Source organism: Apodemus sylvaticus, chromosome 1 (genome assembly GCF_947179515.1).
Source record: "Apodemus sylvaticus chromosome 1, mApoSyl1.1, whole genome shotgun sequence".
Classification (NCBI taxonomy): domain Eukaryota; kingdom Metazoa; phylum Chordata; class Mammalia; order Rodentia; family Muridae; genus Apodemus; species Apodemus sylvaticus.
In genome coordinates, this window is record NC_067472.1 from 157776989 (window position 1) to 157801815 (window position 24827).

At 36.5% G+C, this 24827-nt stretch overlaps 1 protein-coding gene across 1 annotated transcript in view; it reads right to left on the reverse strand.

Moving 5' to 3' along the window:
* The window catches only part of Luzp2 (leucine zipper protein 2), a 408694-nt gene that overhangs the window by 73825 nt on the left and 310042 nt on the right, over positions 1-24827 (reverse strand). The window contains exons 6-7 of the mRNA XM_052161760.1: positions 24469-24531; positions 19073-19135 (exon numbers count right to left, since the gene is read on the reverse strand). Of these exons, the coding sequence (XP_052017720.1) occupies positions 19073-19135; positions 24469-24531 (126 nt within the window). The remainder of the gene's footprint in view (positions 1-19072; positions 19136-24468; positions 24532-24827) is intronic.

A 24827-nucleotide genomic window follows, 5' to 3' on the forward strand; every position in this document is an offset into this window, starting at 1 on the left:
CCGGTTATTTTCTATGAGCCAGTGAATATTCAAATTGTGATAGTTAACTATATTCAAAACAAGTAGATGTGGTCCTCTAAGCTTGATTCTGGGGCAGACGGGGTAATTGCTATGAAAAAGCCTGAGGTCAAGTTCTGCTTGGGATTTTATTACATTTACTGAGGCAAGAGAGATGGAGAGTCTTTTTTAACCCCATTAAAAATAACTCCTGAATTGTACTGGGTTGAATTAGTTTAAATATATTTTACTTGAGCTAATTGGATTAATGACTAAAGCTACAACAAAAGATAAAATATAACTGAAACCTAAGCAGAGATCAGCAAAGAACAGTCACAAACGTTGTTGAAACAGTTATCCAATCTTAATGTCTATGACTTAATTAAATGCTCATTACAAGAGCTATCAGAAAGAACAATGAAACACAGTGTAAAAGTCTTGGCATACACCCCTACCCCCTTCGCCGTTTACTAGCCTTAATTTAAAAAAAAAAAGGTTCTTATTTTTCAAGACTTTGGCTTCTTTTTTCTAAAATTGCAAAATGTCACTGAAGGGAATTTGTAGAATACTGCACATGTGCCAGATGTGGGATGCTTGGAGGTGCTGACTACTGCATCCCAAAATGTGACAGTGTAGTTGTCAGCACTTAGGACAGGAGCAAAGACAACCCGGTAAGTCTTTCTCATTCACAGATCCAGGATCCCAGCTGGTTCCATGCACCTCATCTGGAAGTCTACCTAATTAAGACCCACACCTGTGCAAAGTCAGTTAAATAGTGAGCATTTTATTTTCAGTCAGTCATTGCCAGGGGGTGGGGATTTTATTCTGTCCATTCTGGACCAACAAAAGGCATCTGTATGTGAGCAAGCAAGGTAGGGTGCGAAATTGCCATAGAAAACAAAGAAATGCCGAGCCTTCCCAAGCTCAGTACCAGGCGCAGGACCTCTAGTGTGCTAGGTAAACACCACCGAGCCATACTCACAATCCCTCCGAAAGCTTCCTGTTAAACTGTTCAGGAATAAATCTTTCGCATGTATAGAAACTTAGCAAGATAATTAACTTAATCCTATATGAAATTTCCTTCTTAATAAGAGAGTATTAAATATTTAGCTGCATGAAAGATTTGCCTTGGGCTTAAATGTGATTAAAAAAAAATCCTGAAAGAAAAGAAGAAATGCAAATTCTACTATATATCTTTTTCTGTCTTTATAATTTAAAAATTATTTATTTTTCCCTTTGAGATGATTATCTGGAAATTATCACTGTAATTTTGTTTTGGTTTCAGCAAAATCGGCTTTTTGCAACTCAATTAATTTTCTCTATTGCTTCTACAAAGGCAAAAAAAAAAAAAAAGAACTTAATTCCTGCTAGTTTGTCTCATATGCAACCAGTTCCCTCTCAGGGAGGTTACAGGTCTCAGACTGTGCCCAGAAGGGACTTTGTACTTATGTCCCTTTCCTGCAGCTGGTTTGTCCTATAGTCTGGTGGGTCAGGGTGACCTTGGTCTAATATAAGAAATTGGCAATTAATCCATTAATAATACAGCTCTTCTAAATGGTACTTTGTTTCTGAATATGGGGAGTACTTTGTAATGATTGCCTGTATGTGTCCTTTATTTCGCCATTCATCTTTCTATTTGTCAGTTGAGCTGCTAGTCATCATTTGTCATGAGTCTTTATACTCAGAAAGCATCTGTCATATCATCTCAAATTCTTTCTCTTACCTGATCATCTTACATATACATATACATCTTACATATACATCTAGTTAGGCAACTCTTAATGTGTGACTACTCATACCAATAAAGCTAGTAAAACCATTGCATTGCACACTATTAAATCAATCAAATTTGACAAAGTATGTGTACTCTTGGGAGTTTGGGGTAGTGATCTGGCTGGATAAGACCTTCTTTCAAGAACAAAAATCTCTATCTTGACAAAATAAATTTCAAAACTTTGTATGAATTACTCAAGTGAAGAATGCCTCTGAAGATACTTCATGGCAAGGAAAGAAATCTCAGGGAGATTAAGATGGAGAATAGGGAACAACAAGAGAGTTTTCGGTATTCAGTGTTGTATGGATGAAGAGGTTGAGAGGTATTTCCTGGATTGCCTTGAAAGTTACATGCACTGTCGTCATTTGCATAAGAACTGTACAGAATGAACAGAAAAAAATGGGGGGAGGGGTCGATTTGAAGTTAAAACAAAAGGTTTTTTAGTTCACAGCACTGCAGACACTAGGGATCCTAATAAGTACTTGGAAGGATGAGGGTGGATCTGAGCTAACGGAAGGGGAGAGTGTAGAAAAACTTAACTAAAATTTCTAACTTTTCTGTGGTTATAAATGAATGTGCACCACGTTGGCAGCATCTCGTGGATCGTACTGTATGTGCATGGCATTGGCAATGTTTCGTGGATTGTACTGTAGGCTTCTGACTTCCAGAATAAGTAATATCATCTGCTTCATTCCTTCCAGCTTCCCCATTATGGCAACAGTGGGGAGGAGCAGGAAGGATGCTGGAAGGATGCGTTTTGACAGCCAATTGTACTTCTAATCTCTAGAGCTGGCAAATAGGAGCCTATTTGGGGATATGTCGCTCTTGCCAGTGGCATCTGGCAATTAATGCTGAAATGTGGCTTCCAGCTTGCAAAAAACTGAGGATTTCTCTGCACAGATTTAAAGACAATTGGCACTCACTCACAGTTTTTTTCCCACACTGTGCTAAAATCAGCTGTGTATAAATGCAGTTAGAAATAATGTACACTCAGGCTAATTCTATCCATGTTAACCTTTCCACAAGTTCCAGAAAGGAAAACTTTAGTGAGTAGTAATTTTAATGTTGGTAACTTGAGTCCAAACCAAACCAAGGCAACCAACCAACCAACCAACCAACTAACCAACCAACCAACCAATCAACCAACAAAAATAGCATTATCAACAACAGCAAAAGTCAACTAACCAAATCAAAATAAGTAACAAATCCAAATACACACACACACACACACACACACACACACACACACACACACACACTCAATAAACAACCAAAACATGAGTAAAATGCAGAACCTGACCAAGGCAAGCTTTCAGATTTAATTTCAGGTCCAAGCCTTTGCCAAATGTTACTAGGCCTATATAGTTTTGTAAAGAGGACATTCCCAAATCCTCTGATGCCCTGGGACCATAGATCATCTATTCCAAAAGCACCTTCCACAATTCCTGTACCTGAATAATGACTTCTTAGTCTAAGTGAAGTGCTAACCATTTGATTTTTCTTCTTAAAAATGTTATGCAAAGGTTCCAGTCATGACCCTACCTCCCTGATATACCCAGAGTGATAGGTTTTTAGCTGTTTCACTCTCAACTCAGTATCATCTCACACAGCTGTGACTAAATAAATTGGAATAGATGGGTATTAGCTTGGTTTTATTAAATAATTCAACAGAGAGAAGGGAGTAGCATTACTGTGGCCATGGTGGAATGCAAAATGAAACACTGAGCTGAGAGAACAGAGGCATACAGAAGGTAATGTGTTTTCCCTTAGTAGAAAACATACTATGAGGAAAGATGAGGTAAAGAAAGAGAGGAAAAGAAATGAATAGTTATTATGTATTTGAATCTCTTCTGGGAACTGTGCAAACATGTAAACTTCCCTAATTTGGAAGCTAAAACAAAAATGTATATAATTATATCTATATCTATATCTATATCTATATCTATATCTATATCTATATCTATATCTATATCTATGTATATGTATTTATTTTTATTTTTTTAATAGTTATTTTCATTATTTACATTTCAAATGTTATCCCCTTTCCTGGTTTCCCCTCCTAAAAACCCTATCCCATTCCCCTTCCCCTGCTTACCAACCCACCCACTCCCACTTCCCTATCCTGGCATTCCCCTATACTGGGGCATCGAGCCTTCTCAGGACCAAGGGCCTCTCCTCTCTTTGAAGTCCAAGAAGGCCATCCTCTGCTACATATGTAGCTGAAGCCATGGGTCCCTCCATGTGTACTCTTTGGTTGGTGGTTTAGTCCCTGGGAGCTCTGGAGATACTGGTTGGTTCATATTGTTGTTCCTCCTATGGGGCTGCAGCTCCTTCAGCTCCTTCAGCTCCTTCAGCTACTTGGGTCCTTTCTATAGCTACTCTATTAGGGACCTTGTGCTCAGTCCAATGGTTGGCTGAGAGCATCCACCTCTGTATTTGTCAGGTACTGGCAGAACCTTTCAGGAGACAGCTATATCAGGCTATGGCCAGCAAGTATATTTTGGCATCCACAATTGTGTCTGGGTTGATGACTGTATATAGAATGGATGGTCAAGTGGAAAATTCTTGATAGTCTTTCCTTCAGTCTCTGCTCCACATTTTGTCTCTGTATCTCATCCTATGGGTATTTTGTTACCCCTTCTAAAGAAGGACCAAATTATCCATACTTTGGTCTTCCTTCTTCTTGAGCTTCATTTTGTCTGTGAATTGTGTTTTGGGTGTTGCAAGCTTCTGGGCTAATACCTACTTATCAGTGAGTGTACACCATGTGTGTGATTGGGTTACCTCACTCAGGATGATATCTTCTAGTTCCATCCATTTGCCTAAGAATTTCATGAATTCATTGGTTTTAATAGGTGAGTAGTATACCTTTGTGTAAATACACCACATTATCTGTATCCATTCTTCTGTCTAGTGACACCTGGGTTCTTTCCAGCTTCTGGATATTATAAATAAGGTTGCTATGAACATAGTAGAGCATGTGTCCTTATTACATGTAGGAGCATCTTCTGGATATATGCCCAGGAGTGGTATAGCTGGGTCTTCAGGTAGTACTTTGTCCAATTTTAGGAGGAAACGCCAGACTGATTTCCAGAGTGGTTATACCAACTTGCAATCCCACCAGCAGTGGAGGAGTGTTCCTTTTTCTCTACATCCTAGCCAGCACCTGCTGTCACCTTAGTTTTTAAATTTAGCCATTCTGACTGATGTGAAGTGGAATCTCAGGGATGCTTTGATATGCATTCTTCTGCTGACTAAGGATGTTGAGCATTTCTTTAGGTGCTTCTCAGCTATTCCTTATTTCTCAGTTGAGAATTCTTTGTTTAGCTCTGTACCCCATTTTTAATAGGGTTATTTGGCTCTCTGGAGTCTAACTTCTTGAGTTCTTTGTAAATATTAGATATTAGCCCTCTATTAGATATGGGGTTGGTAAAGATCTTTTCCCAATTTGTTGGTTGCCATTTTTTCTTATTGACAGTGTCCTTTGCCTTACAGAAGCTTTGTAATTTTATGAGGTCCCATTTTTTCAGTTCTTGATCTTAGAGCATAAGTCATGTGTTTGAGGCTCTTCCCCACATTCTTTTCTATTAGTTTCATTGTATCTGGCTTTATGTGGAGGTCATTGATCCACTTGGACTTGAGCTTTGTATAAGGAGGTAGAGAATGAAACAATTTGCATTCTTCTGCATGCTGACCAGTTGAACCAGCACCATTTGTTGAAAAGGCTATCTTTTTTCTATTGGATGGTTTTAGCTCCTTTGTCAAAGATCAAGTGACCATAGGTATGTGGTATCATTTCTGGGTCTTCAATTTTATTCCATTGATCTACCTGCCTGTCACTGTACCAATAACATGCAGGGTTTTTTTTTTAAATATTTTTATTTTCTATATTCTTTGTTTACATTCCAAATGATTTCCCCTTTCCTGGATCCCCCCTCCTCATATGTCCCATAAACCTTCTTCTCTCCATTTTTTTTTTAATCACTATTGCTCTGTAGTACTGCTTGAGGTCTCGGATACTGATTCCCATGGAAGTTCTTTTATTATTGAGAATAGTTTTTAGCTATCCTGGGTTTTTTGTTATTCCAGATGAATTTGAGAATTTCTCCTTCTAACTCTATGGAGAATTGAGTTGGAATTTTGATGGGGATTGCATTGAATCTCTACATTGCTTTCTGCAAGATGGCCACTTATACTATATTAATCCTGCCAATCCACAAGCATGGGAGATCTTTCCATCTTCTGAGATCTTCTTCAATTTCCTTCTTCAGAGACTTGATGTTCTTCTCATACAGATCTTTCATTTATTTAGTGAGAGGTGCACCAAGATACCTTATATTGTTTGTGACTGTTGTGAAGGGTGCCATTTCCCTAATTTCTTTCTCAGTCTGTTTATCCTTTGAGTATAGGAAGGCTATTCATCTGTTAGGGTTAATTTTATATACAGCCACTTTGCTGAAGTTGTTTATCATCTGGTGGAGTTTTTTTGGGTCACTTATATAATCTATAATACCATCTGTAAATAGTGATAGTTTGCTTTCTTCTTTTCCAATTTGCATCCGTTTGACCTCCTTTTATTGTCTAATTGCTCTAGCTAGAACTTTAAGGAGTATATTGGATAGATATGGAGAGAGAGGGCAGCCTTGTCTAGTCCCTGGTTTCAGTGGGGTTGCTTCAAGTTTCTCTCCGTTTAGTTTGATGTTGACTACTGGTTTGCTCTACTTTGCTTTTACTATATTTAGGTATGGATCTTGAATTCCTGATCTTTTCAAGTCTTTTAATTCGAAGGGATGCTGAATTTTGTCAAATGTGTTTCAGCATCTAATGAAATGACCATGTGGGTTTTTTCTTTGAGTTTGTTTATGTAGTGGATTATATTGATGGATTTCCATATATTAAACCATCCCTGCATCCCTGGGATGAAGACTATTTGATTGTGGTGAATGATCATTTTGGTATGTTCTTGGATTCAGTTGGCAAGAATTTTATTGAGTATTTTTCATCAATATTCATAAGGGAAATTGGCCTGATGTTTTCTTTCTTTGTTGGACTTTTGTGTGGTTTTGGTATCAGCATAATTGTGGCTTCATGGAACAAGTTGGGTAGTGTTTCTTCTGTTTCTATTTTGTGGACTAGTTTGAAGAGTATTAGTATTAGGTCTTTTTTTTTTTTTTTTTGGTTGGGAGACTTTTAATGGCTGCTTCTATTTCTTTAGGGTTTATGGGACTGTTTAGATGTATTTTCTTATCCTGATTTAACTTTGGTATTTGGCATCTGTCTAGAAAATTGTCCATTTCATCCAGATTTTCCAGTTGTGTTGAATATTGGCTACTGTAGTACAATCTGATGTTTTTTTTTAATTTCCTTGAATTCTTTTGTTATAGCTCATCTTTCATTTCTGATTTTGTTAATTTGTATACTGTTTGTGTGCCCTCTGGTTAGTCTAGCTAAGGGTACATTTATTTTGTTGATTTTCTCTAAGAACCAGCTCCTTGTATTGTTAATCTTTCTATAGTTCTTTTTGATTTTGTTTCTACGTGGATGATTTCAGCCTTGAGTTTTATTATTTGCTGCAGTCTACTCCTCTTGCATGTATTTGCTTCTTTCTTTTCTAGAGCTTTTAGGTGTGCCATTAAGCTGCTAGTGTATGCTCTTTGCACTTTCATTTTGGAGGTACTCAGAGGTATCAGTTTTCCTCTTAGCACTGCTTTCACTTTGACCCATAAGTTTGGGTATGTTGCACCTTCATTTTCATTAAATTCTAAAAAGTCTTTAATTTCTTTATTTCTTCCTTGACCAAGTTATCATTGAGTAGAGTATATATAACCTGAATCAGATCTTTTGTCAGTTTTAAATAAAGTTCTGAGGTGAGGGTTTGTTTCTGAAGTTATATACACTATATAGGCACTTTAAATGTAAGATATAAAAAGAAAATTCAGAAATCTGATTTTTGAATCAGATTTCTGATTTTCAAAATTCAGACTTTCTGATTTTGACACACTAAGTGATTTTGATCAAATTTTATATATTCAAAGAAGATAGCTAGCCTCACAGAAGAGCATACAGGCCTGTGAGCACAGATAGAACCATCCCTAGTGCTCAGAGGAGTCCCTCTAGACCCTTGGGGCACAGGAATTGAGGGGTAATCTGGGATAGGAGCCTTCTGGTTTCTTTTTTTTTTTTTGGTTGGGAGACTTTTAATGGCTGCTTCTATTTCTTTAGGGTTTATGGGACTGTTTAGATGTTTTTTCTTATACTGATTTAACTTTGGTATTTGGCATCTGTCTAGAAAATTGTCCATTTCATCCAGATTTTCCAATTGTGTTGAATATTGGCTACTGTAGTACAATCTGAGTTAAGTTATTGGTAAAATATTACATGTTGAGCAGAGACTGAAGGAAAGGCCATACAGAGACTGCCCCACTTTGGGCATCCCACATATAGACAACCAAATCCAGACACTATTGTGGATGCCAGTAAGTGCTTGCTGACAGGAGCCTGATATAGCTGTCTCCTGAGAGGCTCTGCCATAGACTGACGGATACAGAGGTGGATGCTCTCAGCCAACCATTGGACTGAGCAGGAAATCCTCAGTGGAAGAGTTAGAGAAAGTACTGAAGGAGCTGAAGGGGTTTGCATGGACATTAATGGGATGGGAGACCCTTGGTCCTGTGAAAGCTTGATGCCCCATTGTAGAATGCCAGGGCAGGGAGGCAGGAGTGGGTGGGTGGGTGGGGAAGCAGACACATAGAGGCAGGTGGAGGGAGAATGGGATAGAAGTTTTCTGGAGGGGAAAATGGGAAAGGGGATAACATGTAATTAAATAAAATATCCAATAAAAATAATAAATAAACAAATAATAAAAGTGAATACACCTTAGAGGAGTAGATGGCTGGAAATAGTCAAACTTAGGGCTAAAATCAACCAAGTAGAAACAATGAGAATTATACAAAGAATTAACAAAACTAGGTTCTTTGAGAAAATCTACAAAATAGATAAACCTTTAGCCAAACTAGCTAGAGGGCACAGAGACAGTATCCAAATTAATAAAATCAGAAATAAAAAAGGAGAGATGAAATTCTGAGGAAATTAAAAAACGTCATCAGATTCTACTACAAAGGTCTATACTCAATAAAATTGGAAAAATCTAGATGAAATGGAGGATTTTTCAAGACAGGTGGGCAGTGCCAAAGTTAAGTCTGGATCAGATAAACTATCTAAACATTCCCATAAGCCCCAAGGAATAGAAGCAGTAATTAAAATCTTACAACCAAAAAAAAAAAAAAAAAAAAAAAAAGCTCAGGGCCCAATGGTTTTAGTGCAGAATTCTATCAGACCTTCAAAGAAGATCTAATGTCAATACTTCTCAAACTATTTCACAAAACAGAAACAGAAGTAACACTACCCAATTCATTCTATGAAGCCACAGTTACACTGATAGATAAACCACACCAAAACCCAACAAAGAAGGAGAACTTCAGACCAATTTTCCTTATGAATATGGATGTGAAAATCCTCAATGAAATTCTCACAAATCAAATCCAAGGACATCAAAATGATCATTAACTACAAGCAAGTTGGCTTCATCCCAGGGATGCAGGGATGGCTCAATATATGGAAATCCTTCAATGTAATTCACTTACAAACAAACTCAAGAGTAAGACCACATGGTCATTTCATTAGATGCTGAAAATCCTTTGACAAAATACAACACCCCTTCATGTTAAAAGTATTAGAGAAATCAGGAATTCAAGATCCATACCTAAACATAGTAAAAAGCAATATACAGCAAACCAGTAGCCAACATCAAACTAAATGGAGAGAAACATGAAACAATCCTACAAAATTCATGAACAAGTCAAGGCTGCCCACTCTCCCTTTATCTATTCATTATTGTACTTGAAGTTCCAGTTGAGCAATTAAACAACAAAAGGAGATCAAAGGGATACAAATTGGAAAGGAAGAATTCAAGATATCCCTATTCGCAGATGATATGATAGTCTACATAAGCAACCCCAAAAATTCCAGCAGAGAACTTCTGCAGCTGATAAATAGCTTCAGCAAAGTGGCTGAATATAAATTTAACTCAACCACATTGATAGCCTTCCTCTCCAAAATAAATAAATAAATAAATAAATGGGCTTAGAAAGAAATTAGTGAAAAGACACCTTTCATAATAGTCACAAATAATATAAATTGTTTTGGTGTCTCTCTAACCCAGAAAGTGAGAGATTTATATGACACGAACTTCAAATCTCTGAGGGGAGAGTGGGTGAATGGGTGGAGAAGCACCTTCATAGAGGCAAAGGGGAAGGTTGAAAAGTAGGATGGGGTGGGGTTTGAGGGGTAGCCAGGAAGAGGGATATCATTTGAAATGTAAATGAATAAAATGATTAATAAAAATAGAAGGCAGCTTACATTTATTGAACAAATACTTGGTTCAATTAGTATTCTTGTAGGATGACAATTTTGGAAAATTCCAAGTGAAATAAGTGAAATTACATAATATAATTCTCTAAAAGAATAATAATTCTGGGTTATATATATATATGGTGTGTGTGTGTGTGTAAAGTTCATGTCTTTGCAAGCAATAAAAGCTAATGCTTTCTGTGCTGATGTGCTAGACAGGAGAATGAGCTGGCAATTTATTCATCATATTCTCAGAATAACTTTTTGATGTAAAAGCTACTATTACTATCATTTTGTAGTAGAGAACAAAAAGTTTACCTATGTTCAAATTCATACTGTAACAATTATGGTATCACACACATGAGGGTGATCAAGAGTCTCTGCTTCTAAACACTGAGCTATCTTTGTTCCTTTTCAGGGTTATGACGAAGAGAGCTGCTCAGCTCCAAGTAAAATACAAGCTTGTATTTTATTTGGAGAAATAAAAGTTTCCTAGATACCCTCCATGTGATGGTTATTCTTGGTTGTCAACTTGACTACATCTGGAATTAACTAAAATTCCAGCATTTGGGTACACCTGTGAAATATTTTTCTTAATTAAATACTTTGAAGTGAGAATACCTTTCTTTAATTTGGATTATTTGAAGTGGGAAGACCCAGCTAATTAAAATTAAAGATTAATATCTATAATTTTATTTAAATATGAAGATGAAACTCTGGGCCATATGTTCTGGTGTCCCCATAAACAAAGAGCATGGAAGTAGGAAGCTTGCTTTTTTTGCCTGCGTGTACTCACTCTTGCCACCAAGTTCACTCCTTTACTTGTATCCAAGATTACTTCTTCAGGATTCCAATGTGTATTGAAGACCAGCTGAGAGATTCAGCCTTGTGGACTGAACAACTACCAGATTCTTGGACTTGGGCTTTCTATTGGTAGAAAATCGTTGTTGAACTAGCCTGAAACACCTCTCTCTCTCTCTCTCTCTCTCTCTCTCTCTCTCTCTCTCTCTCTCTCTCTGTGTGTGTGTGTGTGTGTGTGTGTGTGTGTTTTGTTCTAACAGCTTTGTTCCTCTAGAGAACCTTGAATAATACACCTATTACTTAGGTTATGAGAAAAGTTTTATACTCCATTGAGTAGCAATAAAATTTTCATCCTCATTAAATTTCTTATTAGGAAGAAAAAGGAAAATATTAGATTATGAGGTATTTCATTCTATTTTATGCCTACAATGCTTCTATATTATCAATGCTTTTTTTCTCTCTTTGTCTGATGCACATCCTATTGTAAAAGACTTTTGAGTCACCATGTTCCCTTGCGCAGTCGCTGATTTTGCCTTTGTGTTATGCCTAGTAATGATCCTGTCTTCTGGAGTTTTTTTTATTGGTTATTTTTTTTATTTTAAATTTTGTTCCCTTCCTGGTTTGCCCTCCACAAACCCCCATCTTGTCCCCCTCCCCTACCTCTAGGATCATGCTCCCCACCCCCACCCCCAAAGTCCCCACTGCTACCTTACTGCCCTAGCATCCCCCTACCCTGGGGTATTGAGCATTCACAGGACCAAAGGGGCTCCCCTCCCACTGATGCCATATAAGGCCATTCTCTGCTACATATGGAGCCATGGGGCCCTCCATGTGGACTCTTTGGTTGGTGGTTTAGTCCCTGGGAACTTGGGGAGTCTGGTTATTTAATATTGTTGTTCTTCTAAGGGGTTGCCATCTCTTTCAGCTCCTTCACTTCTTCCTCTAATTCAATAGCCAGAAGTTGGAAACAACCCAGATGTCCCTCAGCGGAGGAATGGATACAGGAAATGTGGTACATTTATACTATGTAATACTACTCAGTTATTAAAAGTAATGACTTTATGAAATTTGCAGGCAAATGGATGGAACTACAAAATATCATGCTGAGTGAGGTAACTGAGTCCCAAGAGAACACATATGGTACGTACTCACTGATAAGTGAATATTATCCCCAAAGCTCGGGATAGCCACAATACAACTCCCAGACCATAGCAAGCTCAAGAAGAAGAAAGACCGAAGTATGGATGCTTCAGTCCTACTTAGAAGGGGAACAAAATAATCACAGGTAAAGGGAGGGAGAGATATGGGTGGAAGAGAGGAGGGGTAAGAAAAAGGGGGACACGATCAGGTGTGGGAGGAGATGGGACCACCCATCCATCTCAAAAATTTTTTTTCAGAATTGTTCCAGTCTAAAGGAAATGCAAGGACAAAGAATTGAGCAGAGACTGAAGGAAAAGCCATCCAGAGACTGCCTAATGATTTCCATCTGTAGACACCAAACCTACTGCTAATGGCCAAGAAGCGCTTGCTGATTGGAGTTTGGTATAGCTGTTTCCTGAGAGGTTCTGCCAGAGCCTGACCAATACAGATTCAGATGCTTGCAGCCAACCATCAGACTAGGATTTCTTAATATATAAATTATTGTGACCTGTGAGCACCGGAACTGAATCTTCACTTTTCAACATAGTAATTCCCTCTCCTTCTATAGCTTCAGATGTAGTGTTGCTGGGAATATGAAGTTCTTGTTTAAAGTTTTTATTTATGTGTTTTTATTTTGTTTCTCTATTTTCTTTTCTTTTGTAGGGTCTCAAAATCATTTTTATGCTTGTCTAGATAGAATATAGTTTAAGCATATCCCCCTCTTCCATGGTACCCATCCCTTTCTCCCTCCTCTCTACTTTCATAGTTCCTTTCCCCACATACCATTTTGCTTTCAATGTTTCATATTTTGAGGAAGGCCTCTAATTTTTGCTGCACTAACTATACTAATTTATAGCCCACCATGTGTGCATAACAGTTCTCCCTTTCTCTACATTCTTTCTAGTATTTCATATATTTTATCTCTTTATAACTCTTCTTACAAGATAATTAAGAGAAAATTTCCCCAGTATTCATTATGCTTTATATAAATGCAGATATCCTGCCCATGCCTTTATAAATATATTCAGTTAAATGTATCAATTATAGATGAGATAAATAGAGGCTGGGGGTATATTTAGTGAATAAGTTGTTTGCTATGCAAATGTGAAGAGGAGATATCAGATCCCCAAATCCACACAAAATCTGAGCAAACATTGCAATTTAGCTGTAATATTAGCACTGGAGAAGCAAGGACAGAGGCTCTCAAGTCACACTGGGTGGTCATACTGGACAGAATCAGCAAACCTCGGATGCACCAAGAGACCCCGCCTCAATAAGTAAGTATAGTGCAATGAACAAGACATGTGATGAGAAGCTCAGACCTCTACACTTAGGCACACAAATGCTGTCATGCTCACACAATATTTACATTATGATTAACAGTAGCAAAATTTCAGTTATAAAGTAGTGATGAAAATAATTTTACGGTGGAAGATCATCACAACTTTAATAAAAATATAGAAGTGATGCCTCCTTCAGGTATGTAAGATTTTATCCATATTAAACAAGCAGGCATTTGTATATATTCATTAGATGATGGTAAAGCTTCAAGGACTAAAGCTTTCATATAGCTACTGGTGACTGTTGTAGTCTGACTTGTACATCCTTTCTGACAGTTTATTTTATTTTATTTTGTATCAAGTACTATTCTTATGTTGAAAGAAACAGTATTAAGTACAAATTCATACACAGAATATTGAAAGTAACCATTACAGCACCTCACATCATACATAGGGACTTTGGATGTGGTGGAAGGTTTACACATCCTTTACTGGAAGCTGAGTAGAAATGTCTAGAAGTCATATGACTTGTTAGCTTTAAAAATGTACAAATTAGGTGAATGGGTTAAAAGGTATATATCATATATGATGTATATCAAATATATATATATATATATATATATATGGCTGCAATTTTGAACTTCCAGATGAGTGGCATAGTTCAGTCACTTGAGTCATTTCTGATGTCTTCTCCTATCATGCAGGGAACCATGCGTTCAACTGTTTCACAATAACTAAGGAATTAGCTCTACTCTTAGCTGAAATCAGAAATGTATTTTTTAAAGGAACCTCAGGTCTGGACGTCTCTAAAACAGAAAGTATAGACAGAGACAGAGAATAAAGATGGACCTGGAATAGAGGACACGTGCAAAAGGTTATTGATGAAGTGTAGTATCTCTGTGGGAAAAGCAAGTATAACAGAAATAGACAATTTTCCAACAACATTTCAGGATAGCAAAAAGACCTGTACTTTGAAATGTTGTAGATATTAATTGCTAAGTATATATAAGCAGAAGTAGTGCTATCAGTGTGATTAGCCTGCGGTCTGAGGAAGCTGAAATAGGTAATGTTCACAGGAGCATCTTTTGTGGAGAGTTTACTCTCTTATACAGGTATATGCTAATGGATGTAACTTGTTTTTCCACATCAGCATTCTGGGACTGCCTTATCCAAAAATACTTCTTTAGTAAGATAAATCCAGTCTTAATGATTTTACTGCTTGTATTACTGGTAAAGACCCCCCCAGTGTACATTTCCTGTGAAGTCTTTATTTGCCATCCTATCAGGGACAAAATTTAAAGTCTGTCTCTCCTTTTTACAAAGTGCTGTGTCTGTGGCTCATTTTTTTTTATTCAGTTATCTTAAGAGGTAACTATTCTCTCTTTCATTATGCATAGGTTAACAAACAGCCTTGTAAGTGAATAAATAACATTAATTTTATATGAACAAAATCAAGGATATTTACAAATGTATATTTGGTTTCCTTTCTTTGTTTTCTGAGACAGTGTCCCACTATATTACCCTGGTTTTCCTGGAACTAGCTATATGGACAAAGATGGGCTGAAACTCACAGAGATTTGCCTGCCACTGTGTCCAGAATACTAGGTATAAAGGGGTGTATCACCAACAAATATGTAGATCTGAAATGTCTCTTGTTATGAGAGAGGCTAAATATCTAATGATGTTGACAAAAGAGCCTTCTAAGGACAACCATTTGGTTCTGTCCTCTGAAATTGCTTTCATTGCCATTATGATAAGGGATAGGTAAACAAGACTCTTAAAAAATTATAGAAAGTGCAGAATCCATGAATGTTTATAGTTTTCTTTCCCTTTATGGTGATAAGAAAATTTAAGTTTGGAATAGAGATATTTCTATATTTTTCTGTATTTTAACTGGAGAGTGGAGATATTTGAGTTAGGTATCTACTAGTCATGAGATCTGTGCTTTCTTCAAGGTGCTCAACCATGTACCTAAAATGTGCTGTGACTTTATTTTTATAGTTTATAATTTCAGACACTAAAGTAACCTATGGCCAATATTTATGCATTTAATTTTCAGAGCAAGAAGCGAAAAGTAGGATGAGTAAACATTTATGAACATCATCCAGCATCACAGCATTTCATGTGACCTTGGGCTTCTGTGCAGAGTTGGGTCTGTAGTTCCTCCAGACCTTGGGCATCTGTGCAGAGTTGGGTCTGTAGTACCTCCAGACAGTTTTGGAAGGGAATTGATTTTCCGCAAAAGATTCATGATACCTGACTGCTCCTTCTTATCAGGAACTATGGAATCACCTTAGCTTAGTGTAAATTAAGTTTCCTTTTCAGGGGAAAGTCTGATTGGGAGACAAAGGTATAAGAGGCAAAGAAACAAACCCAGGTTCATCCAACCCTCAGACCCAAAGGGAAGTTTGCTACCAGAATTGTCTTTATTTTGACTATCTTCAGTAACATCAAGAAATGTTACAGGCTTCACAGCTCCAACTTTTCGCCTCTACAACAGCATTCAATTTCCACTGATTTTGGATGAGACACAACTTATCCAAACCTATCTGAATAGGGTGGCTCTGCAGAAGCACCAGACTGCCTACACCAAATATTTAAATTTTATATAGCTGTGGCATAAAGCTTGACATCTGAGTGCCAGCTAGGAATGAGTTTAGGAAATTGTATCAAATTTTGGAATGAGAGTTTGAGGTTAGGTGGGAAGTCAAGAGAAAAAGAGAAAAGGGTTATCAGCAACATCCAGAGTGGATACAGTCTGAAATGGGGTTACACACAAACATACCAAAATTTATAATATATTTTGAAACTCAGCAATGTGATATGAACTCATAGTCCCACCATGACTTCTGTACACTTACCACTAGAAAGAGTTCCTGTATACAAACAAGAGAATTCAGAATGGAAGAAGACCAACTTCCACACACAAAAATACTTCCTAAATGTCTAAAGTTTCAAAATACTTAATGACAAACCGGTCCATTTTATAGCTCCCCACAGGAACAAGATGCCTTATTCAAATCTATAACCTTTTGAACAATTGCAGATATTTCTAAATCTTCACTGAAATGCACTTAAGGGCTTCATAATCCTTATCAAGCAGGAGGGCACTGAGAACAGATTCCTCTGTAGCTGAAGCTGAACACATGAACAGTAAAAGATTTTGAACACATGCATGAGCATGCATCCAGAACTCTTACATAAAAGCCATGACATCATACGTGATTCCCTTTAAATCTTTAGGATTGGCTTCTTGCCCCAAAATTGTTAAAAATAAATCTTGGGCTTTCAGTAAATTTTAATATTTGGATATTAGCAAACATTTTGGAGAAACAAATATAACTATTAAAATTACATGTCACATTTAATAAGAATTACATGTGATCTTTTAAAATTGTTTATCTATCTATCTATCTATCTATCTATCTAATCTTTCACATTAGTAGTGTAAATGAAAAGGTAAATGAAGCTATTTATGTTTTATGTTTTACATACAATGAATTTGTATGTCACAAAATCAAGAGCATAATTTTATTGTGACATCTTTTAAATTAGTTATCTAGGAATACTGTAATCATTGATGTATGACCCATATAATGCAAGACTTCATTTTGTTCATTTGTTTTTTGAAGTCTCTCTCTATTATGTATCTGTCTATGTTGGAATTCTCTGTGTAGATCTGGTTAGCTTTGTAGCCGCAGAGATACACTTGTCTCTTTCCTGAGTGCTGGGATTAAAAACATATGCCACTGCTCTCAGACTCCCACATGTTTTGAAAACAAATATTAAATAATAAATAACTGCTAGTACATATACAAATAAATTGTGGCATTTATGGGTAAGGTTCTTTAAAAGGCTTTGATTTGTTCTTTGTGAAATGGAGTCCTTGCCTCCTCTTCATTGTTGTGTGAGGGTTAGACAAAACTGCACACTCAAAGCACTGGATAAAGCACAAAACGTCAGTGACTCACTATGTGTTACCTTTGAGTATTGAGTACTTTCAACTGAACAACACTGGATGATTCTCCGATATTCTCTCTGCAAACTTTTCCAACCTTCCTTCCTTTATCACAGAGTCATATTAACTAGTTCTTCCTCAAAGCAGCCATTACTATGACCATAAAACATGGACCTCTGCGAGTCTTTGGAAGGGCTAACCATAAGACACACTCTGATCTACAATGGTTAATCACAGGTCATAGATGATACAACATTCCCGAGGTGAGGTGAGAGGCCAAACCTCAGAACGGACACATGCCAGAAAGAGTGCAGGAATGTGACACAGACAAGCCCTTCTGAGCATCCCTTAATCAGTTATGACATCTTGTTCTTTATTTAATCACATTTATACAGAATTGTTTATTCCCCATTGAAATTACTCATAAACAATGACATTTTTCTCCAGGTATTTGGAGTTTCATGTCTGACAGGTCCAGATGTTTTCTTAGGGCTCTGGGGACTGTGGATTAAAGGGCACCAAATCAAAGGCCGGAAGAGCATATGTCACAATGTGCCAGGATCACGGGCTACATGCAAATACCAGTTAACATAATCAGCACATTTCCTTTGATTATAAAGCCCATAGTAAGTGCAGTATAGCACTCCATCATTTCTCCTTGTTCTTAATAAAAAATACTTCGCTTCCACAGTTAGTAAAATATTTATATCAGTAAAGGTAGCACTCAAATTTTCACTTGAGGTAATCATTACAGTCAAAATGTGTTAAAAAGTAAATATTATGTATAATTAATCTTACTTTACTGATACATTATTATACCTACTTATAAAAGCCTAAATGTAAATGTCTATCCCAGGACTGCAGTGATAAAACAGATAGACAAAGAATACAAGTCAAGGGCCTTTATTCTCTGTGCCTGGATGAGAATGAACAGGCTAATTTGATTTTGGTGCTGTAAGGATTTCTCATGAACTTAATTACTCAACACAGAACTTTCTATAGTTTTCAAGATAACAAATATGAGATGAATTCCATGGGGCTAAATCAAGGAAAATGGGGAAGTCACTCCCTTATCCTTTATTCTTCAAATTCTATGAGCACATACACTCCTCTTTTGACTTTTTTGCCTACTGGTAAAAAGACCCAAGTATTTAAATCAGTGATGATAAACTTAATCTCTCCCTGTAAAGATCTGTAATTTAGTCACATCCACAAGGTCTCCTGTGACAGAAGATAATGTTTGTGAAGACCAGGAATTCAGAATTGAGGATCCCCGAGGGTAGTCATTCATCTCTTCACATTCTCAGTGGATTCAGTCTCAGTGGATTCAGATTTCTGAAGTTCAGATGTTGATGAGACAGACATGTGACTGAATGTGTCCGTAAACTTTTGCTGAGATTGCAAGGTCACCAGTAAAATGTTTGGGCTGAAACTTTCTCAAAGTTTCCTCTATGTTATGGAAATCTACCCAAGACAATTCACCCAAGTTCATAATGAACACAATGGCTGATAGGAGCTTTAAGTACATTAGAATTACATCTGCTTCTGACAAAAAATGGACTTATACTCTTTAATTAAGAGGTAAGAAATTTGAGGGAATTCAAACTCAGCCAAGAGCAATTCTTCATTAGAAACTCTAGCAATTACAATTATTTGAAGTAATAATTTTGACAGCTTGGGTCTTTTTGGAGTGTAAGTAGGAAAGATGCTTACCTTAAACAACAAGTCTTTCTTCCCATAACGAAGCTCTTTCAGTTGGGCTTGAATTTTTTTAGACTGTAAAAGTAGAAATATGCATTAGTGCTTATGCTCACCTGTATTTTCAGTCCTGAAGTTCTGAATTTTTTCACACTGCACAGGAATAAATGTTTCAACCTAGTCAAATGGAGTCCCATAATTTGGATAATCAACAGAGAAGACTAAAATTAGCTTTGGCATCAGCCATGCAGGCATCTAGGTCAGGAAGCAAGAATTCATGGTCTGTTCAAAAAATTTATGTTTACAAAGATGTCACTTAAATAAACATTTCATCTTCTACTCTACACCCTAACAAAGTATCTGTAATTCAGGCATGATAAACACATTTTAAGTGGCAAGTTTGTGTGTGTGTGTGTGTGTGTGTGTGTGTGTGTGTGATTTATAAATGCAATTATCTCTGTTTTTATTTAATTACTTTTTAAGATCACTGATTGGTAAGTATAGAGGACGGCCAGGTTTGAATTTGCTGTATTTCCAATGGAGATCAGTAAGCAGATGTACAGGATGCCAAATTCTATGATTCAAGGGTGAACTGGATTGCAGAGGTACACACACTTAGCAGGGTCATTATAAATATAAACATGTTAAAAAAAACTCAATTGCTCCCTGTGACATTTTGCTACATGTATTTACCTATATTGTGATGATTTATCTCTAACTCAGATAAAAAACTATGAATCCTCAGTCTTTTAGAAAAGACGAAGTTACTAATATTTAATGAGAATACTTCAGTTAGCTGAATTTCTACTATTGAAATAAATCATCCTCATATTTTACTGGGGAGAAACATCCACATGGTCATATACACCATGCACATATACACATGAACATGGGCAAATGTACAAAACTTAAGAATGTCCTTACTTCTTTAACACACATCCTAAAATCAGAATAATGTGAACATGAGCATGCTGTATGATCTGAAATTACATGCAAATTTATGAAGTGGTTCATGATGGCTTTACTTGTGAACTCACTGCAACTGTGACAACATAAGCAAAGCCTTTTGAACGCCAGACCAAATTCTAGGATGGAGAGGAAAGTTAGTCTTTCCCAGGCATGAGCCCTCAAATTGGTAATTTAATACCAGGTTGTCAGCCCTAAAAACATATACATGCAGACAACACTCAATAGGCCCAAAGGACTGTATTTATATAATTTATAGGCATATGTAGTAATAATAATAAAAAGCATAGGCTATGAATTGGAGAGGGAACAGATATCAGGAGCATTGGAAGAACATTAAGGAAGAAAGGGAAAGGGGGTGATGTGAATAGATTGCAAATAAGTTAAAAGAATAAGTCTTAAAAAAGAAGTTGGTAACAGGGATAACTGAAGTTATTTTGTTTGTTTGTTTATGACAGTATCTCATGCCTATCAAAAGTTATCCTTTCTTGATAGGGGCAGTGAGTGTGAAATATCCTACGTTGAGAAGAACAAAATTTACTAGTGAGAACATAGAATTGTCAGTGTCTTTTTAATTTATTTTTTTAGATATTTTTAATGTACATTTCAAATGTTATCTCCTTTTTTGGTTTCCTCTCTGAAAAGCCCTTACCTCATTCCCCCTCCCCCTGCTCACTAACCCATCCACTCCTGCTTCACTTTCTTGTTATTCCCCTATACTGGGGCATTGAACCTTCACAGGACCAAGGGTCTCTCCTCCCACTGATGTCCAATAAGTCCATCCTCTGCTACATATGCAGCTGGAGCCATGGGTCCCTCCATGTGTACTCTTTTGTTGGTGGTTTAGTCCTTGGGAACTCTGGGGTGCTGGTTGGTTCATATTGTTGTTGTTCCTTCTATGGGGCTGAAAACCCTTTTAACTCATGTGACCCTCAACCTCTGGAACTTATACTTTTACTTTGGAATTAACAGGTCCTACAATCGTTCTCCTTCAAAGCTTCCTAAGTGTTCCAATATAATGAATACTGGTTCACAGCCTAACTTCAGACTTTTTTCTATGATGATTCTGATTGTCATGGATATAAATACTTATGCCACTCATTTAGTAAAGGACAGTCATGCCCATGTCTGGTACTCAGGACTCTTAACTAATCTAAAGAATCTCTCGGGGAAACAGGCTTTCTCACACACAGTGCTGATAAGCATGGTTAGGAATTGGCAGATCACAACTGCACATAGTATGTAGTTGTGTAACCTGTCCAATGCCATCTTTACTCTGCCTGATAATTAATGCTTTATTTCTCATGAATGACAAAGGACTAATTTTAACCATTTGTGATACCCATTTACAACCTATTTTACATAGAAGTATAATTTAAATTTTTCATTATTACCATCAATATTTAAAGTGCTTTTTGATAGTAGTTTTAGTAGATAAAACTAGAATTAAATCGAGATTTCCCCCCACATTTTTCTGCATTTAGTGACCATATCATGGTAGTTTTCTTGGTGTTTGTTATCATGAAGATTACATGAATAGTTCATACTCCAACGTTATTTGCATTTCACAGTCCAGACCTAATTGTCAATACACGAATAAGCAAACTACTTTCTGAGATTTTTTACAAAGATGATACAAAAACAGATACATCTGAAGAAATATATCTACTGTGGAGTGCATGCCAATTTGAACCCATATAACACACTGTTTTAGCTTGTCAGCAATATTTAGGTTCCTTGAAATTGTCAAAAGAAAGAAGTCTCTAACAACTAATACAACATTTGGGATCACAGTAATTTTACTTTTACTACATAGATAATTGTAAATGCAATATCAAGTTTCAGATCATGAAGATCATGAAGTCTGCATGTGCACAAGCAAATTAAAGCTGGGAGTCATAAGAACAGTTAGAAGAAATTGACGGGGAGGGTTGAGACAGCCATGGAGGAACATTTTAGCTCCTTAGTCTCATTTAAGAGACAACTGTCTAATCTGAGATTCCATCTTACAAATTTATGTTCAAATAACTTTCTTTTTATGAAATAATAGTGGCAGTGATGGCAGATGGTGTTGATAGTATTTTTCTGTTTGTAATGTTTGTTGTATAACTATTTCCTCTGAATTGAAACAGCTCTTAGAGGGAGGAGGGAGGCTCCCAACACTCAGGAAGCTAATGATTGTTCACCAGGCTCAGGAAGCCCGGGTATTCAGAAGGCTCCTGGCAGCCTCAGCAAAGTCATATAAACAGTGGCAATTGCTGGGTAGAGGAGAAGCTCTAACCCACTAAGCTGTCTTCAATATGCACCATGGCCAGAGATAAAGTTTTCTGGAGGTGCTGCCTATGCTGTGGTGGGAATTTCAGTGATGCAGCTTCTTTTAGTCATTCTGTTTCTAGTGCCCTATGTGCAGTGAATACACATTTGATCGCATCTCTCCAGGAAAAGTCATAGCACACGTTCTTCTTTTCCAAATCACAGCACATTTCATTCCCGCATGGGTCTAGAGTTGAGAGTCGGTGACTCAGATGATGAGCTCCTTTCAACTTCTCTCCAGCTGAGGAGATTGTCATTTTCTTTTGAATAATAATGATGAATCAGATAACAAAATTTTGCACATATTGTTTTAAAATACTGTTGTAACAGTGTAAACATTTCCCTTGTTACCCAGAATATTAAGCTCTAATATTGTTCTATAAATATTTAACAAGCTACAGCAAAAATGAATAAATTATGTGAACTTACTGCATTTCAACCATTAAGGAAATCATATGAGGAACATATCAATGAATAAATGATATTTAATTTTCACTGAGCCAAGGGAAAATATAAACATTCTTAAATGAAGAAGGTAAATTATAAATGTAGGGTCTATTCAATTTTACCATTTAATTTTCTAAACACCAGCAATGTCTGTAGTGACCTCTTCTCTCATGTACTTGACTTTCGTGGGGATCCTGGAAAAATATTCATTGTCTTATAGTGTAACTTTTACCCAGGTATTTTTTATTTTTGGATTTCTTGAGATAAAAGTCTTACATGTCTCAGGCCACCATCAAAATCACTATCCTAGCTGAGAATGACCTTGAACTCCTGATCTTCCTGACTGTATTGCACAAGTACTGCTGTTACAGGTGTCTGCATCCCATCTGTCTCAGACCCCTTGTATTCAAAACATCACCCCACAGACTATATCACAGTATTCAGAACTGTCAAAATCTACATTTAATTTGTAGTACTTCAATAATCCTAATTATATGAACAAGGTCATGTTTATTTCTGTCCAAATACAGTAAAATGTAATGAAATAAGACACTTCCATGGATGGGATCTACAAACCATTCAGTTTGATTTTTCTACTCAAGAAGAATCAACATTTGCTTTCTGTCTTAAAGTTTTCCACCCAATATGCATATATTATTGGAAGCTAATTATCCAAAGCATCATATCACATGTAAACTTTGAGTTATGGTATTTTTAATAATGGCTTTGTCTTAGAATACATTTGAACTCTTAGCATTGCCTAAGCAAGTGAACTTAATTTGACAAAGAGCAAGGGAGATTTTATTTTTTTCTTTACTGAAGGACACATGACATCATTTGTCTCTACCAAGATAATTCCCCTTTTGCATCTCTAGAAAGGTGATGGAAAGAGGTTCAGGACAAGGGGATGTGAGGTAATATTATAGGGAGAAAATGATGGCTCTGTTTGAGCTGTTTTCAGCCAATCTTAGTAAGCTGCCTTCTTTCACAGCTTGGAATGGAAAAGCTTTCAGATTTATTCTTTATCATCCATGGTATTTTCCATGTGCAATTTATCTTTATGCATGCTTTCTAAGTACCCCCGAGACACAAGGATTCATGTCTTTTCTCTTTGAATTATACTTACTCGTAAACTTCAGTATTGCTCTACTGTTATGTTTAATAATCTTTACAAGTTATGTTTCTATATTACACTTAAGGTCAGGTCAGAACTAGGTAAAACTGACTACTGTGGTTAAATATGTATTGCTCAGAATAATCTTTGCCACTCTGAGTAATACATGCAACAATCTTGCTGCACAGAAAAATAAAAACAAACAAGCAAATAAACAACAAACAGGTGTATTTGTTTGGTAAGGTAAAATTAACCCTAGAAACTTTTTGGTGGATTTCACAAAGTATAGGAGAATTCACTGGGCATCTAGTAATTTTCTACTGGGGAAGATTCGATCAGTACAATTGAGATAGGAATTAGAAAATCATCTTATGAACATTTTGTTGGATGCACTTTTACTTTTTCCATTTGTGCAATGTTGGAATAACTGCTACATATAAAATACAATATAAATTACTTTTTGTTCAGAGTTTGCATTTGTGTTAGAGAAAAACCTATGAGCTCTTTAAATAATGCAAAATTTAATTTAATATTAAGTCATTAAACTTACGAAAAGATCATATTTACTCACCTCTTCTGCATGAATTCCACACAGCTTGCTTCCTGACAATAATTTGTTTTTCAAACTTTTATTCTGAGGAAAAGAAAGAGAATTTTACACAAAATGTGGTCAGTTATTAAGAATCCACTTAATGAATTATGCCATATAATTTTATGTTTGGCTCATAGATTAAAGATATATGTTATTTAAAGAATTTGTAGGAGTGTGTTATTCATTCTAAAACCATTTTTTCAATTGAAAAATTCATGTATTAATATTTAGAAGAGTCACTCAAAACAATAAAACTTTGGCTAATGATATGGCAAAGTAGGTCAAGGTACTTGCCACTCAGTGTGATGACTTAAGATTGACCACACGACCCACATGAT